This window comes from Syngnathus floridae, chromosome 9 (genome assembly GCF_059516105.1).
Source record: "Syngnathus floridae isolate MCC-2025c chromosome 9, RoL_Sflo_1.0, whole genome shotgun sequence".
Taxonomy (NCBI): Eukaryota; Metazoa; Chordata; class Actinopteri; order Syngnathiformes; family Syngnathidae; genus Syngnathus; species Syngnathus floridae.
This window is the reverse complement of record NC_142421.1, coordinates 13,737,834-13,758,025: the sequence shown is the minus strand read 5'-3', so window position 1 is coordinate 13,758,025 and position 20,192 is coordinate 13,737,834. Positions and strand designations below refer to the sequence as shown.

General features: G+C 46.4%; 1 protein-coding gene across 1 annotated transcript; it reads left to right on the top strand.

The window, feature by feature from the left end:
• Positions 1–7: 7 nt before the first annotated feature.
• On the top strand, positions 8–14,485 carry slc30a6 (solute carrier family 30 member 6). The gene is made up of 15 exons (XM_088385854.1): positions 8–252; positions 501–544; positions 2,799–2,885; positions 3,315–3,399; positions 6,100–6,142; positions 6,366–6,431; positions 6,528–6,608; positions 8,214–8,249; positions 9,444–9,538; positions 10,771–10,819; positions 11,448–11,567; positions 11,655–11,757; positions 11,966–12,013; positions 12,092–12,160; positions 13,048–14,485. Exons 1-15 carry the CDS (start codon positions 69–71, stop codon positions 13,543–13,545), a joined length of 1,608 nt encoding a protein of 535 aa, XP_088241980.1. The 5' UTR covers positions 8–68; the 3' UTR covers positions 13,546–14,485.
• The last annotated feature ends 5,707 nt before the right edge of the window (positions 14,486–20,192 follow it).

Sequence of the window (20,192 nt, the reverse complement as noted above, 5' to 3'; positions counted from 1 at the left end):
AATCCGGCGCTCAGGTCTACCTCACGTTCACGGGACTGACGAAGCAGAAGAAGCGGAAGCGCTCAACGATGCACTCGCAAATGTCCACGTCGTCCGCGGCGGCGCCGTCCTACCACAATGTGGCCGACTTTTACCCCAGAAAGTTGGGGCCCAAGCCCGACGTGGTTCCGTCCGGCGTGACCGAACGGAAGGTGGGACCGCTGGACAAACCGGACATGGTGGCGGTGGATGTCATCAACGTCGGCGATCACGGTTTGTTATGCTAACAGGCTACATGCTAACTGCGTCTACACCAGCTGGCTGCCTGTTTCTGTTGTTTAACTTTTTTAATGTTACGTTGGACTGAATGGCAATGTTTAACATTGCATTATGTGGCCTAACTCTTTAAAAGTTAGCACTGTTTTAATTTATTACTTTATCAACTTCACGAGCTGATCAAATGACTCTTTGTAGAGGTAATTTCTCAGGATGGATCTTGATTTTTGCGTGTGTGTCTTCAGAAATGCCCCCGATGCACAAGAAAAAGCACGACACCTACGTCCTGGTGAGTGTTTTAGTCATATTTGTCACATTTCGCCATCCTGGCTTCTTTGAACAACCCCCCCCCACCCACCACCACCACCACCACCACCACCACCACCACCACCTCAATAAAAGGCATTTTTTCTTGCGCCTTTAGCACATATTTTTCAGCCATTTTCAACATTCACATTAGTCAAAAGAACAGACTCAACTGGGGACCAATCTGCCAATCTTAGGAATTCGTGCTAAATCGAAATTACCAAATGAAAAGATTGCTGAGATTTTTGCCACAATATCAGACAGCTTTTCAGAATCGAATGAATTCTGCAGCACTTGTTTTCAGCGTCAGCTCCTCTTTGGCGTTCTCTTATCATTTCCACCCAGCTCGCATCTTTCAGTCTATGACTTGAAGGTGATGTTCGAGATAATCTTCAAGTCTGATGAGTCCAAATCATTTCCTGCTGTTCCAAACACACCTCTGGGTGGCGACGTAGGACAAGTCGCACTCCCTGCTCAGCTCATCCAACTCTTAAGATTGTGGCATTTCAAATGTAAGGGTGTATTCAGACCTGACTGTTTGGTCCACTTTAGAAGGACCAGGATTCGATTCTAATGCTAGTCCAGACCTTTTATGCAGGTGTGAATACACGCAAACGAATCCCGGTGTGGATTAAAGAACCGGACCAAGACCCACTTTTTAAAGCGGTCTCTGTTCGCTTCAGGCGTGATTACAAACAGCGTAGATCCGAACCTACAGCACAAATATGCAGAGCAGGTATGGTGCGTGTAGGACTCAAGTCAAGTTTATTTGTATAGCCCTAAATCACAAACAGTCTCAAAGGGCTTCACATAGACAAAAATTGACAATTATTCTCAAAGCATCCGCTGATCTTAAGCTCCCAAAAGGGCAAGGAAAAACTCAAAAACCCCTACCAGGGGAAAATGAGAAACCTTGAGAAGGATCCCCCTTTCAGGATCACCAGGTTGTAATGGATGCAGAGAGGGCACAATTAATACATAATATGAAAATCAATGAAAAAATGGATGTCGGAGGTGCCCTCGATTGTCCTGGCAGTGTCTTCAAGGAAGTTGAGCTGCAGTTTCCTCATCTTGAATTGGTCCCCGAGAATCCAGCTAGCCGCTATCAGCTTTTGCGCCACCTAACCCCCTCCCCAGCCAGGGAGGGGGGTGGGCAGAGAGAACAAAAACAAACTCCGGCCAAATCGGCCACTAAGAGTTAGTTCAAGGCCATCTCATAGAAATGTCTTTAAACGTGTCTTAAATGTTTCTACTGAGGTAGCAGTTCTAATATCCATTGGTAGGGCATTCCAAAGCTCTGGAGCCCGAATAGGGAATGCTCTAGAACCTGCAGACATTTTCTTGGCCCTCGGTGTAACTAAAAGACTAGCGTTTTGCGAACGAAGGTTACGAGACGGAACATAAGGAATGACTAGGTCGAAGAGATATGAAGGCGCTAAGCCGTGCAGTGATTTATAGGTTAGTAGAAGAACCTTGAAGTCACATCTTAAATGGACTGGGAGCCAATGTAAGTTGGCTAATATTGGGGTAATGTGATCAAATTTTTTTGTCCGTGAGAGCAGCCTCGCAGCAGCATTTTGTACTAACTGTAGACTTTTGATGAGGGACTTAGGAAGACCAGAGAATAATACATTAAAGTAGTCCAGGCGCGACGTGATTAACGCATGTATAATAGTTTCCGCATCCCCGGTCGAGAGGATCGGACGAATCTTAGCAATATTACAAAGGTGAAAAAACGCAATTCTGGTTATATTCTTAATGTGTTTTTGAAAGGAGAGCGTTTGGTCAAATATTACCCCGAGATTAGTTACAGTATCACTCTGAGTGATAATACGGTTATCTATATTATAGTGGTTTCCTTAAATAAGTGTTGATAACGAGTAGGACCAATTATCAACATCTCAGTTTAAACTCGCATGTTTTCCTCCATTTCTGGGTCTGTACTCTGTATGCCGCCCTAGTCATTGCTGTCCAGTGGGAGCACAGAGCATCGCAAGCGTGGATGTGTTTAAAAAATATACTTCACTTGCAAAATGTACAGTCTGAATAAGAACCGCACCAAACGAAAAAAATTAAGTCCGCTTTTGGCCCGGCACAAACAAGCGGACTGAAGGACTTTTCTGGTCTGAATACACCCTTAGTCCACTTTTGGCCCGAATCAAACAAGCGGACTAAAGGACATTTCTGGTCTGAATACACCCTAATGCGTGTAATAATGCCATGTTTTCCTCCCGCAGGGCACAATTCATCCCTTCAGGAAGACACACAGGTCGTTTCCTGGAAAACTGTTACAAGAATTCCGATTGGTCACGTCTGATAGACGGGTACGTGTGCACGTGCTTGCAAAAATGAGAGTGAATCATGTTGCGTTTGTCTGGTAAGTGTGGTCAGATGTCGGTGGAAAAGTCACATGACCGGTGTGATTGACAGCCCATTTCAATGCACGTTACCTTGTACTCTGGTGCAGGTTCTATTGCTTTATGTTAACTGTTTAAGTTGTGGAGCAACAGCCCAAGGGCATCCTTTTGGCTGACTCACACACTGCACGTCATTTACTGTTGCATCACAAACGAAGACTATATCGGCGTTTAATCGACAAAACTACGGCCAATTCTAATATTTGGGGAAGAGTGCTGACACAATCAGTTGGACGACAAATTAGCCTGGCCACTGACCGGCATCTGTGCATGTGTCGCGTGTGAAGTGATAGAACGTCAATGTGACATGTTTGTTTTTTTGTGTGTATGTTGCAGTCATGGAGGATCATGCTCTTTGGGTTCCTCAACCTGCTCTGCAGCGCCTGCCTGCTCGTCTGGTGCAGTTCCACCAACAGCATGGGTACGGACACGCACACAGACACACGCGGGGGTCATCGTGGATTGACATGTTGGAACATTCTCAGACTGCTATTCACCATCTCTCATCTAATTTCTGGTTTGCCCATGCGTGTGTGTGTTTGTGTGTGTCTGTGTGTTTGTTAAACTGCTGCTCAAGCAAAGTTGTTGTCGTTGCATTGTTGCTGAAATGCAAGCTGATGATGATCCTACAAAACTGCATGGCCACGCGTGCGTGTGCGCGTGCGTGTGTGCGCGCGCGCGCGTATGTGTGTATTGGCCAGTGATCCCGTATCAAATTTTGCAGTCACAACAATATCTTTGAGTCCTTTACAAGACAGCAGATTTTTGTCTGCGCACGCACACACACACACACACACACACACACACACACACACACACACACACACACAAGTTTGCAGTTTAGGCACATTTGTGTCTGTCCAGTCCACGCTGACAAACAGCGACAGTCACCTCTTTGTGTCACTTACACCTTGTGTGTGTGTGCGTGCGGGTGGGTTAACCACACACACTTGAGTTGTGTGTAAGCGGTGTCTGTTTGTGCTGTCTCCCTCCCGCCTCTGTCTGTCCTCCAAAGCTTCCCTGACACTGCCATCTCCCTCAACAACCGTGCGGACTCACTCCCACTTGCATCAAGAGAAAAGCTCTCTTCGGGAGACGGTTTGTTGTCAAATGGAAATTGGGTGCTCAGTCTTGACAAAGTTTTTGTCCTGAGCAGAAACAGGCAAGTCCGAGAGAGCGGCAGCGGTCTTCCGTCTCCGCATCATAGTCGTATGAGCGTCTCTTGTGCCACACTGCCACGACGTGGCTTTGTGTTTCATGTAAGGAAGGACACAAAATCTAACAAGAAAAACTGCCCCCAATAGCTGCTCATTAAAAAAAAAAAAAAAAAAAGAGCCTAGTCGACTTTAATGCCAAATACACACAAGTCATCCGTAGAATAATAATAAATATTTGCTCGATAGTTGAAGGAACGCATTTGGGTGATGAATCCCTGTATGCCAGATAAGCTCCACCCCCGTCAAATGATTGTGTGCACTTTTGTAGCCGTGATCAAGTTTCATTGATTTGATATCGGCGCGGGTTTAACGTGTCTCCACCGGCTGCCTCTCAAATCCCGCAGCGGAGATATGAGACGCTTTCTTATCGATACCGACGACGCACTCGCGACCTCTTGTTTCTCTTCTCATCACAACGTGAGCGAGCACCGCAGCGCCCAAGCGTGTGTGTGTGTGTGTGTGTGCGCGCACGCACGCGTGATGATGTGTGTCGATTTGAATGTTTGTACTTTGATGAAAAAGCTGGAAGAGCATTGGTGCGAAAACCCTCATGGCGGGCAGGTTGTTGGGGTGTGCGCGCACTTGATCAGATGTTGGCTCGAAGCTTCAACGTCTGCAAAGTACCCCACCCTGTGCGTGCGTGCGTGCGTGCGTGCGTGCGTGCGTGCGTGCGTGCGCTCTCAGTTTACCATTTTCCGGAACTAGTCACACTAAGCACTTATTGGCTGAGTCTAGCACATCCATCTCCTCACTCTTTGTGTGTGGGGGCGTTGGGAGGGGGTGGGTGTTGTCCTGACCTCTCGGTGTCACTGCAGGCCTATCTGTCTGTCGATCAAGCTGTCTGTCTGTCTGGCCTTCATCACAGTGCCGCCTCCCTCCATCTGTCTACCTCTCCTGTTCGCGTTGCTCTGTCGCTTTGTCTCGTCCATCCGTCTGTCCGTGAGCGAGTCATTGAGCGGGTCTCGGCGGATCTCGTTCTGTCAGGATTACGCACCGTCAGGTTGGCCAACACGGACACCGGCGCTGGGGAAACAAAATGTTCCTCTCGGCACAAAGCCGCTCTAATCTGCTCTCCTCATCCCCCGACGCTGTGTCCGATTACTGCAAGCTGCCCGTGAGCTCAGACAGTCAGGCAGAACACGCAGACAGACAGACTGACAGGCATGCAGGCAGGCGGATTCCGAATAGCTAAATCAAGGATGGGCTTCTTCTATGTTTTTTTTTTTTTTGGTGCTACTGGAGGAGGGGCACAATTGGACCACACGCACCATAGAGCTTGTTGGGTTTGTTTGAAAAACCAACAAAACATAAAAAAAAAAAAAGAAGAATCAAGGAGCTTCTCATGCTAGCCACCAGTTGCCCATCCCTGGACAAAAGCATATTGGATGAGGACAAGGCCTCTGATTGGCTGCTCGTGTTTGTGGTTTAATGAGGAAAATTAACACGCGCTAACGTTGGACATCACTGGCCTCATTCAATAGAATTTTGAAGCAGCCGTATTTTAGGCCAGGATCCCCCGTATGTAGTTCCAAGAGCCTCGCAAAGGATGAGCTTCACTGGTCGTGCGCGTGGATTAGCACGGAGGGGTCAATATAAGAGGTTGACTTTAAATTTTGCGGCTGATTTCGTGGAGCCTTTCTGTACTTTGTTTTTGGGCTTTTGTTATTCAAAACACACTGAAAGGCCATTGGAACAATTGTGGAAAGATTGGCAAAGTGTCGCATCTTTATTCGCAAGCCAGTTGAGCTCCCTGCCACCATGCAGTGCTTGCCAGGCAAAGCAGCTACGGTGACTCGAAACAACTTGTGCGTCGACTCGCTTGCATCTCAAAGCGCCACTGCAGTTTTCTTTCTATGACTAGTAGAAGATGATTGCAATAACAACAAACATGTTTTGTGTTGCAGCTCTGACGGCCTACACCTACTTGAATATCTTTGAACTCTTCAGGTGAGCCCGACCGTGACATTATCAGCACCATGATGCCATAGTGACAGCATCTGCACCATGACATTATCAGCACCACTAATCCTGATGTCTTTGAAAAATTACAAACTTTGGAAGGCTCATGACCGTCTTCCCACAGCCTTCTTCCGCTTCAACTTCCAACTTTGTGTTTATCCTTCTCGCCTCTGTTTCATAGCCAATGTCATTGTTTTGCTTTGTTTTGTAGTTTGATCACGTGTCTGATCAGCTCTTGGGTGAGCATGAAGAAGCCCAGCCAGGTTTTCTCCTTTGGGTGAGTCAAAAGAGCATACGTGTGTTTGGCATCATTCAGTGGGCGGGGCTTGTGGCCATTATTGACCATGTCAATACACCACACGCTTGTGTTCAGATTTGACCGTCTGGAGGTTTTGGCTGTTTTCGCTTCCACTGTGCTGATCCAGTTGGGAGCCTTGTTCATCCTCAAGGAGAGGTGTGTATGCCGCACTCACAAGCATACAGACGGACGGCGTGATGAAGCGTTTGTAATGATTCAAAGTCGCTCACATGTCTTTGTTCATGTTGCCCCCACTCTGTCTTCCTTCATTAAAATTTCAATTATTTTTTATTTCCAAAGCAACACTAAACATTTGTCCAACTGTCTTCTTCTATTATTGCCCTCACACGGGACAGGGTGCCCCCCATCCCACTTTGTCAGTCAAACAATTGGACCCTTTCCTCACTGCTTTGGCCTTCAACTGTTGTTCTGTGTAATGGTTGGTTGGCTTGAGTTGTTCTCCAACTTTTTACCTGAGGTACCACCAATGACGTTGCTCTGCGGGTGTCAGCTTCACTAGTAACATGAGAACGCAGTCGGCCCGCGAGTTCAAGAAATGGATCGAGGCCCATCTGGCAATTGGATATTTTGGGTGGGCAGTGTTTGCACACGCTCCAGGAAAGGAGTGGCCACACGCGTGCATGTGCAAGTCACAACCTCTCAGGACTCAGTCACACCGGCTTCGGCCGGTCCTGGATGTCCTGTCGTGCACGCGTGATGGCCCAGGACCCCGACGAAGATAACGTCGAGTATGAGTTGGTCCATCAACTCGAACATTCCCTACTTTCCAGCACGCAGGGTTGAGTGGCTGGTTCCCATAGTGACAGCCCGGCGTGAAATAGTTGAAGTGACCTTCATGTGACCCCCCCCCCTCCCTAATCTTAACTGCAGACACAGTGTACTGTTCCCCACTGGGACTCTTTTAAAGTTGTCATCTTTGTCCGGCTGCCATGGGTGGGGGTCTTGTCAAAAGCAAAATGTTTGCTTAACGGAGTGGAGAAAGATGAGAGAAACATGCGGGTGTGACCATCCCTCCCAATCAGGGGCCAAAGATGTTCGAGTACTCAATACGCTGCCTTCTGCTGGTGCGGAGCAGATGTCTACAACCAACCCTGATATGGCCGGTGAAGATGAGATAGGCGCGTGGTTCGTGTTGTGAACAAGTGCACCCATGTGGTGTCGATGTGCATTTGTGTCAATGTTCTCCCCGTTAGTTCTCACCTTGTCTGCTTTGATTTACGTCGTGTTTCAATGGCTCCAATTGACCCTCCCTCGCTCCCGTTCTCTCTCTCACCCAAAAAGTGTAGGACAGGGTGAGATGGCCTCAAAATAAAAGTGGATTTTTTTTTTACTTTAATATGCCCATAAAGTGAAATGTTCTGGATTTTGATCCACCAGAGAGAAGTGTGAACAACCCTCCCAAATTTCAATGATTTGACAAAATCGAGGCGCGAAATCAAGCAAAGTCAAGCGGTAGCCTCCCCGCTCTTGAACGCCGACTGCGGGCTGACAATGCAAACACCAATGTGCCGGAGTAAATAGGAACGAACTCGGAGTCAAGACGCCAGGCCGAAACGCCGGCAATGTGTCTTCCGTCGCTCTCCATTGCCGACAAGCACTCGTTGCAAACATTTGTTCAGATTTTGACGTGCCACAATTGGCGCCGTCGCCACCGGTGTCAGGAAGGTAGCGAAAGCACGCGTCTCAAGTGGCATGCGAGTGGCTATGTTGTGATGCGGCTTTTCTCTTGTCTTTTGTCAGTGTCGAGCGCTTCATGGAGCAGCCCGAAGTCCACACGTGAGTAGTTCCTCCTCTTTTTCATGGACGGGCACTGTGAGTGACATCCACCGCCTCGATACTGTATGTGGCCTGCAAAGTGACTTGAAGGGATTAGTCTTGTATGCCCGTGCCCGCACGCTGATAAAAGTGCCCACTTGGCTCCACTAATCATTCGGCACAATCCAGTTAGGAGCCTAAAACTTCAGCTCCAAACAATCGCTCGCGCGAGATTAGAGGGCAAACAAACAGGGAGAAGGTTTGCCGCCCCACATCAGCACCTGTCCATCAATCGCACCGTCCTATAGCATTGGCTCGGCGAGAGAGGGAAGAACAGCGGTGCGCGCCTCGTGTTTGGTGCTTGGCTCCTGCAATCTGGTCACAGGAGATGGTTTAAGGTTCGCCGAGTTTTAGCTTCTCAAAGCCGTCGCTAATCTTTTTTAGCGCAGCGAGCAATGATAACTGTTAGAAGAGGCAACCGAGTTGGCGGCAACTTGGAACAGAAGACAAAGTTTGCCATTTGACAGTTGGCGCCTGCCTTAGTTTAGCCACAAAGGCGTGAGTCCCTGGTTTTTGTGTGTCAGAAAACGGAACACCGGTGAGAAAAGACAGTGCTGTTGTTGGGCCGAACGAAACCTGAAGCTGAAAATGCTGTGTGGCGTGAAGCCCTCGCGGTCATTGGGCACTCAAAGGAACGAGCGCAAGAATCTTTGCTTCTTTTACTAAGAGTGTGAAAAGATCTTCTGATATCTGGGTCCAAATTATGCAGTCCATAAAAACCTGAAGGGAGCCTTGCAAGCGCCCGCTTGCAGACGATGCTAGCCTTTGCGCAAGAGTCACTCGAGTTTGCACGGCCAGCCTACCTCTCTCCCCGTTTGTGTAAGTGAGAATGCACTCACGAGCGCACCAGCACTTGGAAAGCGGTCGAGCCAAATTGATGGCTGCGAGGAACCCATTCGTCATCCCGCCCCGACCTCAGCACGTTCTTTGCTCGCCGCGCTCAAAGTTGTTTTTTGTGTGTGTGTGTGTGTGTGTGTGTGTGTGTGTGTGTGTGTGTGTGTGTGTGTGTGTGTGTGTGTGTGTGTGTGTGTGTGTGTGTGTGTGTGTGTGTGTGTGTGTGTGTGTGTGTGTGTGTGTGTGTGTGTGTGTGTGTGTGCGTGTGCGTGTGCGTGCGCGTGCGCGTGCGCGCGTGTGCGTGCGTGCGTGCGTTTGTAGTGGGCGCCTGCTGGTGGGCACCTTTGTGGCGCTCTTCTTCAACCTGCTGACATTCATGTCTGTGCGCAACAAACCCTTCGCCTGTGTGTCCCAAGGTACGTCCACACTCATGGTGTATCCTCTGCCTCACAAGTGAAGCGCAATCATTTAACTTTTGTTCTTGACAGACCCTGTAAAGTCAATTGTGAGATGTTTGAAGGTCCTGGCTGAAAATGCGCCACCCTTGATGATTACACTGTACTAAATTGGGGAGATGCACTGCCCTCCATAATGACTGACCCCCCCCCCCAGTAGAGCTGTGTTCCTGAGCTTCTGACAAATTGTGTTTTTTTTCCTTTAATATTAGCCGATTTTTTAAAACAAATTTGGCTCACTCGGCAGATACTGCTTGAGCGCAGACTGGCTCCATTGCTCACTTGGCAATTTTATTTTAATGGTTCCAATGTGGCATTCGTGTTAACGTTCTGCTCTGCGCTTTTCACTGCATGAGACTTTCTTAGCTCCCTGTCCCTCATCCCCTTTTCCATCTTCTTCCTTCTCTGTGATGAACATGTACTTATGAATGAGGTCAGCGAGCGAATGAGCGAGGGTGTGTGCACGCGCGCGCATCTCTCAGCTGCCTACTCTTTCATTGTGAGCAGTCTCAACATCACTTAACATCTGACATTTTGGGATGGGGGGTGAAACCTTACTTTCTTTGTCTGTGTGTCTGTCTGTGTGTCTGTCTGTCTGTCTGTCTGTCTGTCTGTCTGTCTGTCTCTCTCTCTCTCTCTCTGTCCCCCTTTCTCTCCCTCTCCCCCCCCCTCTCAGATAGAGCGAGACTAAAAGTGTGTTATGCAACCATGTTCCAGACAGTAGGGATGTTGTTTTGTGCCCGGGGGCGTCGGCAGCCGCATGGGTAGGGGGGTGGGGTTGAGTGGGCGAGGGCGGACGAGCTAACGGGCGGGACTTGCGCCAACCCATGCTGGGCAAGCGAGCCCTCTCCTTCATGCACATCATAAATAAGTCACTACATTCAAATGTTTGTTTAGACTTACTCACCCTGGCAAAACAGCCATCCACTTGCCCTTTCACCCCCACCAACCTCACACACACTAACATTGTGTAATACACACGCACAAAGCAGGACGGGACACGAAGGGAACGCTCCTATGGCTAAAGATGAAAAGTGGCCAATGTTTCGCTTCTCATCTTGCACTGATGGCTCCCACAAAAAATGGGTGGGGGGGGGCACACGCGTGTAAAATTGCAATATGCCTTGAAAGCGGCCCGGGCCAAATCTTTTGTAAAAAGGAGAAGATTGAAAGGGTCCTTGTGTTTTTTGCAGCGGCCAGCAGCAGTTGGCTTCAGGAGCACGTGGCAGATCTGAGCAGAAGGTGACAACGCCTCTCGGCCCCACTCGCGCTCTCTCTCCCTCTCGACATCTCGCCATGTAGCTCTCTCTCCATCACTCTGCTTTTGATCTCAAGCTTTTTCTATGGCCCCATCGCTTTCTCTTTATCGATCTTTCTGTGTCTCTCTCTTTCATTGCGAAGGCAAATTGCTTTCGTCTTGTTCGTCGTCTCCAACTTCTAGTGTTTTTTCCCCACGTCATCACACTGTTGTCACTAACAGGATTACTCCCCCCCCCCCTCCACACACACACACACACACACACACACACACACACACACACACACAAGTGAGCTGCGATTGGCTGAGTGAGGCCAAGCGAGCAGGACGTGCCAGCTTACTTTCTGCAGCGCGAGTGCGATATTGTTCACGTGCCACAGTGCTTCAATATCTCGCTAAACCTTTGCAGGCCCTGTGGCACATGACTGAGTTGCCCTGCAGGGAGGATGTCGGGGAAAACTCGCCGATGCTCGGCCGCTCCCCCTCTTTCAAGTCTATAAATCAGCCTCCTCGTCTTTTTTTGTCTCAAAGGATACATTCCCAAATCAAAGACTCTGTTCCCTCTTATGTGGTGTGAAAGGGGAAAACTTGACTCTGTCCTTGTGTGTGTAGTTTGTGCGGCGTGATTCCAGGCCTGAGCAACGTGTTGCTGCCTCGCATGAACCCCTTCGTCCTTATCAACCTGGCGGGGGCGTTCTCCCTCTGTGTGACCTACATGCTCATCGAGATCAAGTAGGAGCTTTCATGGCAGCACAAGCCTTTGCCGCACCGCCCGCTCCGGGCCTTGTTGACGCCTGCTGTGTGCATGTGTGCTTGCAGTGACTACAAGGGGGTGGACACAGCGTCAGCGGTGACCATTGCCCTCATGACCTTTGGCACCATGTACCCTATGAGTGTTTACAGCGGCAAAGTGCTGCTTCAGGTAACTCAGTGTCAGGCATGGCTTGCTTTCTGCCTGCAAGTTATTTGACGATTTTTTCTAATATGCAGGATGACTGGATTGACTGGCTTTTAAAAGCTTTTTTCTTTTCTTTTACGACTCTCGTTCTTGCTGAGCCTATTCTTTTTGGCTCTGTTCGACATTTGTCCTCCTTGGCATTGTTCTTGATCACGTGACTGTCTCCCCACAGACCACGCCCTCTCACGTCATCGGCCAGTTAGACAAGCTGCTTCGAGAGGTCAGTCCCACATGCGCAACCGTGCGTACTCGGTAGTAAGATGCAATTGGCTCACTGCTCATCTCTGCGTCCAATCAGGTATCAACGCTTGACGGCGTGCTGGAAGTTCGCAACGAACATTTCTGGACACTGGGATTTGGATCTCTGGTACTTTCTGCTTCTTCACTTGACTTTGATTGTCATTTTGTCTCAAAGTCTTTTTGTCTGTATTTTTCCCCCCTCTTTTCTGAACCCCCCCCCAAAAGATTGTTGCGCTGCCTTTAATGCTTCAGTTTCTGGGGTGATATATTTCAAGAGTGTAAAGTTGTGTACATCCTTGTCGCTAGTTTTCATGGCAACAGCAGTCTAAGCTGCTTATGGGTGAAAAACGTTTTGTCTGCACCACGTGTAAATTTTTGTGTATTTCAAGTATTTTGACAATCACTTAGTCCTCAGTAGCTCCATGGGCCTGCAGGTGGCGCACTCTTCTCTATGTGTGGTTGGTGAAGGGGCTTGTCCTGCTGTGTGTGGGTGTGCGCGTGTGCGTGGGGTCTGCAGGTGGCGCAGTCTTCTCTGTGTGTGTGTTTGGTGCAAGCGCTTGTGCTGCTTGGTGTGCGTGTGCGTGTCCATGCGCAAGATGTCGCTCTGTGTGTGTACACAAACTAGTTGGTCGATTGCTAACAGAGCATTTGTCCAAACTCATTTGATCCTTAAGTGCCCGATGCCCCCCAGGGATCGTGTGTGTAATCGTGTGTGCCTGTGTGTGTGTTTGTGTGTGTGTGCGCGCGTGCGTGCAAGACAAACACTTGATATTTACAGTTGATTTGAAAACGGGCGTTCATATTTTTCTTGAAACAAAAATGAAAATAAAAATAGTGAAACTGGAGCGACTCATTCAGCATGGGACCACATGTAACCTGTGACGTGTCACATTAACTCGTTTAACAATGTTGAACATGTAACACCATGAGCACCGTAGCACAAGCATTGCAAAATGTGAACGAGTGAGTTGGTTAGTGCGAGGTGCTCACACTGCCCGGCCGCTGTGTTTTCAGGCGGGCTCCGCCCACGTGCGCATCCGCCGGGACGCCAACGAGCAGCTGGTCCTGGCGCACGTGACCAATCGTCTGCTGCCACTCGTGTCCACGCTGACGGTGCAGATCTTCAAAGACGATTGGACACGGCCCCTTCTCGCGTCCCTGAGCGGCCCGCCTGCGGGCGCCGCCTCCGAAGCTTATGCCGCCCTTTCCTCTCTGCCGCCGGCGCCACCGGACTCTGACCCGCTGACGTCGACGCCCTCCAAGCCCAGCGGCCCGCCGCCTGAGTTCGCCTTTGACACGCCAGGCCGGAACGCTCAGCCCGTGCTGCTCCCGGCGAGCGCTCACCGCCACCAGCATCAGCGTGCTCACGGGCCCTACCGGGGCCTGGCCTATGCCGGGGCGCCCCTGGGCCTCCGCATGCCAGGACTGGGCGGTGGATATGGACTCGAGGGGGCTGACTACAGAATTCTGGGGAGCTTTGCCCACCCGTACAGACATTACACCCCCAAATGATTGGGCTGAGGGCACGCGTCCCCATAGACCAATCAGAACTCTGAGGAACTCTGACGTTGCGCAGGAGTTTGTTGTAAAACCTTTTTATTTTACATTTTGAAAATGCGGTCGATAAACTGCCCTTGATTTTGTGTACAAAGCCTTCATCGTAAGTAGGAATAAACATAATTTAAGGCTTCGTCGCCCGGCCTCAGTGAGTGCGGTTCATTGTAACTGAGTAAGGTTCATCATACACAGGTGCGCGCTGCCCGATCATCACGTGGCTCTATATGCTTTTAGTGATGGCATCCCGTGGTTTCGTATTGCCATGTGGTTCTGTATTTTTGTTGTTGCTGGTGTTGTATTTCGACATGATTGTGTTTTCTTGCGTAGTGCCCTACAAATTGTTTTGTAACATTTGTAAATTGTTTTGTAATATTTGTAAATAGGGCCGGTGTACTGCCGGGCTGACTGGTACTTAGTGCCGTGACAAAAACTTCTTGTTTGTGGTTTCGCTGCCAGATATCCCAGAAATACTTGTATTGGATTTGTGTTTAGCAATATACCACGATTATTTTAATAATTGAATTATTTGTCGTTGTTTCCCGCCGTTAATCAAGGAATGAAATACAAACAAAACATGTTTCTATCTATTGTCACGTGACATCCGCTTTTGTGTCGCCGTGCTACTTTATCTTCAAGTGGTTGCGTTTGCTCATCCTGCTTCTACCCGGTGGTCATATGTTGCCTTGCCAGGAGGGGGCGCCAGGACCCACTTCAGTCGTCCGTCCACTCAAAAGAGTTGACTGACTATATATAATATATAATATATATATATATATATATTATAAAATTTAAATTTTTTGTCAAGAATCAACAAGTAGGACACAATTGTGAAGTGGAACGAAATTTATTGGATAATTTAAACTTTTTTAACAAATAAACTGAAAAAAAATTAAAATTTGATATCTTTGTTTGAAGCCTGAAATGTGGCGAAAAGTTGAAAGGTTCAAGGGAGCCGAATACTTTCGCAAGGCATATATACACATACATACATATATACACATACATACATATATACACATACATACATATATACACATATACATATATATATATATATACACACTACCGTTCAAAAGTTTGGGGTCACCCAATTAATTTTGTGTTTTCCATGAAAAGTCATACTTATTCACCACCAAACGTTGTGAAATGAATAGAAAATAGAGTCAAGACATTGACAAGGTTAGAAATAAGGATTTGTATTTGAAATAAGATTTTTTTTACATCAAACTTTGCTTTCGTCAAAGAATCCTTCATTTGCAGCAATTACGGCATTGCAGACCTTTGGCATTCTAGCTGTTAATTTGTTGAGGTAATCTGCGCTTGATTGGAGCCAATTTCATCCTACAATAGGACAATGACCCCAAACACACCTCCAAATTGTGCGAGAACTATTTAGAGCAGAAGCAGGCAGCTGGTATTCTATCGGTAATGGAGTGGCCAGCGCAGTCACCAGATCTGAACCCCATTGAGCTGTTGTGGGAGGAGCTTGACCGTATGGTACGCAAGAAGTGCCCATCCAATCAATCCAACTTGTGGGAGCTGCTTCTGGAGGCGTGGGGTGCAATTTCTCCAGATTACCTCAACAAATTAACAGCTAGAATGCCAAAGGTCTGCAATGCTGTAATTGCTACAAATGGAGGATTCTTTGACGAAAGCAAAGTTTGATGTAAAAAATTTTTATTTCAAATACAAATCATTATTTCTAACCTTGTCAATGTCTTGACTCTATTTTCTATTCATTTCACAGCGTTTGGTGGTGAATAAGTGTGACTTTTCTTGGAAAACACAAAATTTTTTGGGTGACCCCAAACTTTTGAACATACACACACACATATATATATATATATATATATATATATATATATATACATATATATACAGGACTGTCTCAGAAAATTAGAATATTGTGATAAAGTTCTGTATTTACTGTAATGCAATTAAAAAAACAAAAATGTCTTACATTCTGGATTCATTACAAATCAACTGAAATATTGCAAGCTTTTTATTACTTTAATATTGCGGAGTATGGCTGACAGCTTAAGAAAACTCAAAAATCCTATCTCAAAAAATTTGAATATTTCCTCAGACCAAGTAAAAAAAAAAGATTTAAAACAGCTAAACAAAATCAAACATTTGAAAATGTCCATTAATGCACTCAGTACTAGGTTGGGAATTCTTTTGCACGGATTACTGCATCAATGCGGCGGGGCATGGAGGCAATCAGCCTGTGGCATTGCTGAGGTGTTATGGATTCCCAGGATGCGTCAATAGCAGCCTTTAGCTCATTTGCATAGTTGGGTCTGGTGTCTTTCAGCTTCTTCTTCACAATACCACACAAATTCTCTATGGGGTTCAGTTCAGGGGAATTGGCAGGCCAATCAAGGACAGTAATGCCATGGTCAGTACACCATTTACAGGTGGTTTTGGAACTGTGGGCAGGTGTCAGATCATGCTGGAAAATAAAATCATCATCTCCATAGAGCTTTTCAGCAGACGGAAGCATGTAGTGCTCTAAAATCTCTTGTTACACAGCTGCATTTACTCTGCACTTGATGAAACACAGTGGACCAACACCAGCAGCTGACATGGGTCCCCAAACCATCGCTGACTGTGGGAACTTCACACTGGATTTCAAGCAACTTGGATTTTGCTTCTCTCCAGCCTTTCTCAAGACTCTGGCGCCTTGAATTCCAAATGAAATACAAAACTTGCTTTCGTCTGAAAAGAGGACTTTGGACCACTCTGGAACTGTCCAGTGCTTCTTTTTCACAGCCCAAGTCAGACACTCCTTCCGTTGTCTTGCGTTCAGAAGTGGCTTGACCATGTGAATAAGGCTATTGTAGCCCATTTCCCGGACACGTCTGCGAACAGTGGCTATTGATACCTGGACCAGCTTCAGTCCACTGTCTTTGAAGCTCCCCCAAATTCTGGAAGCGACTCTTCTTCACAGTGCTGTTAAGGCTGCGGTCATCTCTCTTGGTTGTGCAGCGTTTCCTGCCACATTTCCCCCTTCCAACAGACTTTTTGTGGATGTGCTTTGAAACTGCACTCTGTGAACAGCTTGCTCCTTGAGAAATTTCTTTTTGTGTCTTACCCTCCTGATGGAGACTGTCAATGATGGTCCTCTGGACAGCAGTCAGATCAGCAGTCTTCCCCATACTTGTGATTTAGTTTACTGAACCAAGCTGAGTGTTTTTCAAGGCTCAGGAAACCCTCGCAGGTGTTTCGAGTTAATTAGACCATTCAAGTGATTAGTTGAATACCCTACTAGTATACTTTTTCATGATATTCTAATATTTTGGGATAGGATATTTGAGTTTTCTTAAACTGTAAGCCATAATCAGCAGTATTAAAATAATGAAAGTCTTGCAATATTTCAGTTGGGTTGTAATGAATCAAGAATGTATGACATTTTTGTTTTTTAATACACACACGCGATATATATATATATATATATATATATATATATATATATATATATATATATATATATATATATATATATATATATATATATATATATATATATATATATATATATATATATTAGTTATTTGCGTTACAACTGCCCGTTATTTTGCAATTAGACAATATTTAATGGTATAAATGTGCATTTTAACTCTATTCAATGTCCCTTTGCTTCGTCCATCATCGTCATTTTTGTTATTGCTGTGGGTGCATGCCGCTGAAGACATCCTCCTCACAGTTCCGATGTCGCAGGTAGTGGGTTCAAAGCCAGGCTCTCTCTCTCTGGGCTCCCTGTGCTTGCGTGGGCTCGCTCTGTCTACTATGGGTTCCCCTTATTTTCAAGACTTGGTCGCAAAATTGAGAACTCGCCCATAGGTGTGAATGTTAGCTGGGATGTTTGCTTTACTACAGTCTGTCAACCCTGTGATTCGCGGGCGACCCTATCAGGGCGTCCGTCTCTCACTCAAAGTCAGCTGGGAGATGCTCCAGTACGTCAGGAGGAGAAGTGCTACAGAAAATGCAAATAGCATGCAATGTTGGAAGAACGCTGCGAGTGCGGCTTGGGCAGCCACGCCGAAGTGGGCGTACTAGAGCACATAGGTTGACGTTGATTGCCGTACTTCGACGCAGACACCTTGCTAGCAAGCCTTTAATTGGACCTTGTCGGGCTAATTGCCGAGATCATCGATTGCCATTGAATCCAAAACTCTCGAACGGAACAGACTTCAACTACAAAAAGTCAAGACAATTGATCAAACGTTTTTAAGTTTTATCTCGAATGTGATCGGACCACGAGACCTGTAATTCAAACGTTGAATCAAAAACGAGACTTTGAACCTAAACATTTTGGTTTTCTTGTATCGAACGTGTGCATTTAAAATCTTTGGGCATTGTAGTAAATGAATCTGCAGGTGCCAAACCACATACGCACGCAACCATTGTATAGCCCTAAATTAAATTTCTCCTTTTTTTGCACAATACATATAAATTTATCAGGTAGCATTTTTTAATGACTAAGAAATTAAAAAGACATAAAATCTCTAATATTCTCTGTAAGCAGTTGGTGATTGTATTATAGTTTTATGGTAAAGATGTAAAGAGATTTTTTTTTCCCTTTGTTAATAGCATTTTATTAATGGCACTTGTAATGTATGGCTGCTTAATTGTGTGACTTTGACACGTTCATTTGTAGATTTAGTTACATAAAGATGATGACATCTGACAACAATTATCAGCAACGATTTATTTAACTTAGTAGGGAACTGATAAAGATCAATATGCAACACTTCTTCTTTGGAAATGTTGACATACAATAACATGACAGCTGAGCTATTTTTTGAGCGGGCTTTGTGGTTTACCTGTTGCCACAGGCACAACGTCGCTGACCCCTGATTTAAATGGTTGTGTGTCCATTTCAACTACGTGCCGCCGTGTGCATCCGCTTACAATCGTGCTCATCATTCACAGCTCATACTGTGAAAACTCACAAACACGAGCATTTTGGCTCATTACAAGAGCAATCATCAAAATTTATTCTATTTTCACTTTGACCATTTTTTGTCAACGGTCTCGAAGCATGTTTTCCATATTTCATATTTGCTGTCAGAACAGGCGCAGTCTGCGTGCCACTGCACCAGGGCGGCGCCATTGAGCTCAGTTTGAACTTCTCCTTGACGTTGACATTGTTTGACACCTCCACGCCTCTTCGCTTAGCAGCCAGCTAAGAGTGCATGCGCGTGCGCGAGTGTGTCTTTCTGTCTGTGTGAGTGTGATTTGTGTGCCTACGTGTGTGTGCGTGTGTGTGTTTTGTTAGCACGTCAATGCGTGTGTGGTTGTCCTAGTGTGTGTGCCACAAGTCACGTCGGCATTAGCGAGTCTCGTTGATGGCGTTTCATCATAGGAAACACAAACATGAATTGATTGTTCCGCTATGGGCACTGGGCATTGGCTAACACAAGTCGTGTTTTTGTGTGTGCGCGTGAGAGAGAGCGATTGCGTATAAGTGTGTGTGCGTGTGTGTGTTTTATGTCCTGTTGAATAGTAAAAGGGCGTTGGAGGTGATGCATGTTTCCACACATGCATAACAGCCTGGGGGGTGGGGTCATGTGTGTGCAGCCACAGGTCTCATGACACAAAGATGGCCGCTGCCTGGGAGGAAGAACACTGCAAAGGGTTTTCTTGTCAATTGTGCGCTTGAAGCAGCAGCAAAATGTCCACGCACAAATTGTTCCTTCGCTGCTGTCTTTTCATTTTTCTTTGTACCGATTTCTTGTTAGTTGGGCGGGGGGCTGCCAAACAACTCGGCGTCTCTCAACATGATGTTTGTTTGTTGATTGTGATCAACGTTGCAGTATTCCAGCGGTACACCCAAGGTAGGCCTAAACACAAATACCGTATTGGCCCGAATATAAGACGACCCTGATTATAAGACGACCCCCTCTTTTTCAAGACTTGTTTGAAAAAAGACTTTTTGAACACGAAATTTAATTTTTATACAGAAAATAATTACACTACATCTGAAACAAATGATAACACTATATTCGAGAGAAAAAGCATGTTATTTTGCCTCATCCAAATCATGCAAAAACTGTCTATATCACATCTTAATCTGAACATTTAAATATGTAAACTAAAGTGCAATCACATTTGTAAATGAATGGCTTCTGGTTTTTCAAATGTAAATAAATCAATCTACTGTGATAAAACAACAAAATTGCAAGTACTGCATTAACCATCAAAGTGAAGTCTAACTAACTGTAGTCTTGAAACAAATCAGAATAAGGAAAAACATTGCAATAAAATAATGCAAACTGCTACCGCTATTGTTGGGGAGTCTGAGGACTGTATAAGGCAGATATGGACAAACTACGGCCCGCGGGCTACATCTGGCCCACGGGGTCGTTTAATCTGGCCCGCCAAACCTGAATAAATTGTATTATGAAACATTTCTTTTGCATTTTCCCTGCAATGAATGTGTTTCCCCAGTAGATGGGGAAACGCCCGCCCGCGCATTTACTCCCGGAAGCCGTGTCAGAAAGAGCTTTGCACACTCACGAGTGCGTGTACATACTCAATTGTACGGACCCGGCGCACTCCGCGCTCTATTTCTATCAGTGCCGAATTTCGAGTGTGGG

Excerpts from the sequence above, each read along its gene's own strand:
- slc30a6 (XM_088385854.1), top strand. The coding sequence starts at position 69 with ATGCACTCGCAAATGTCCACGTCGTCCGCGGCGGCGCCGTCCTACCAC. Across the intron at positions 6,143-6,365 it reads AATATCTTTGAACTCTTCAG|TTTGATCACGTGTCTGATCA; the intron begins GTGAGCCCGACC and ends TTTGTTTTGTAG. Across the intron at positions 11,758-11,965 it reads GCGGCAAAGTGCTGCTTCAG|ACCACGCCCTCTCACGTCAT; the intron begins GTAACTCAGTGT and ends GTCTCCCCACAG.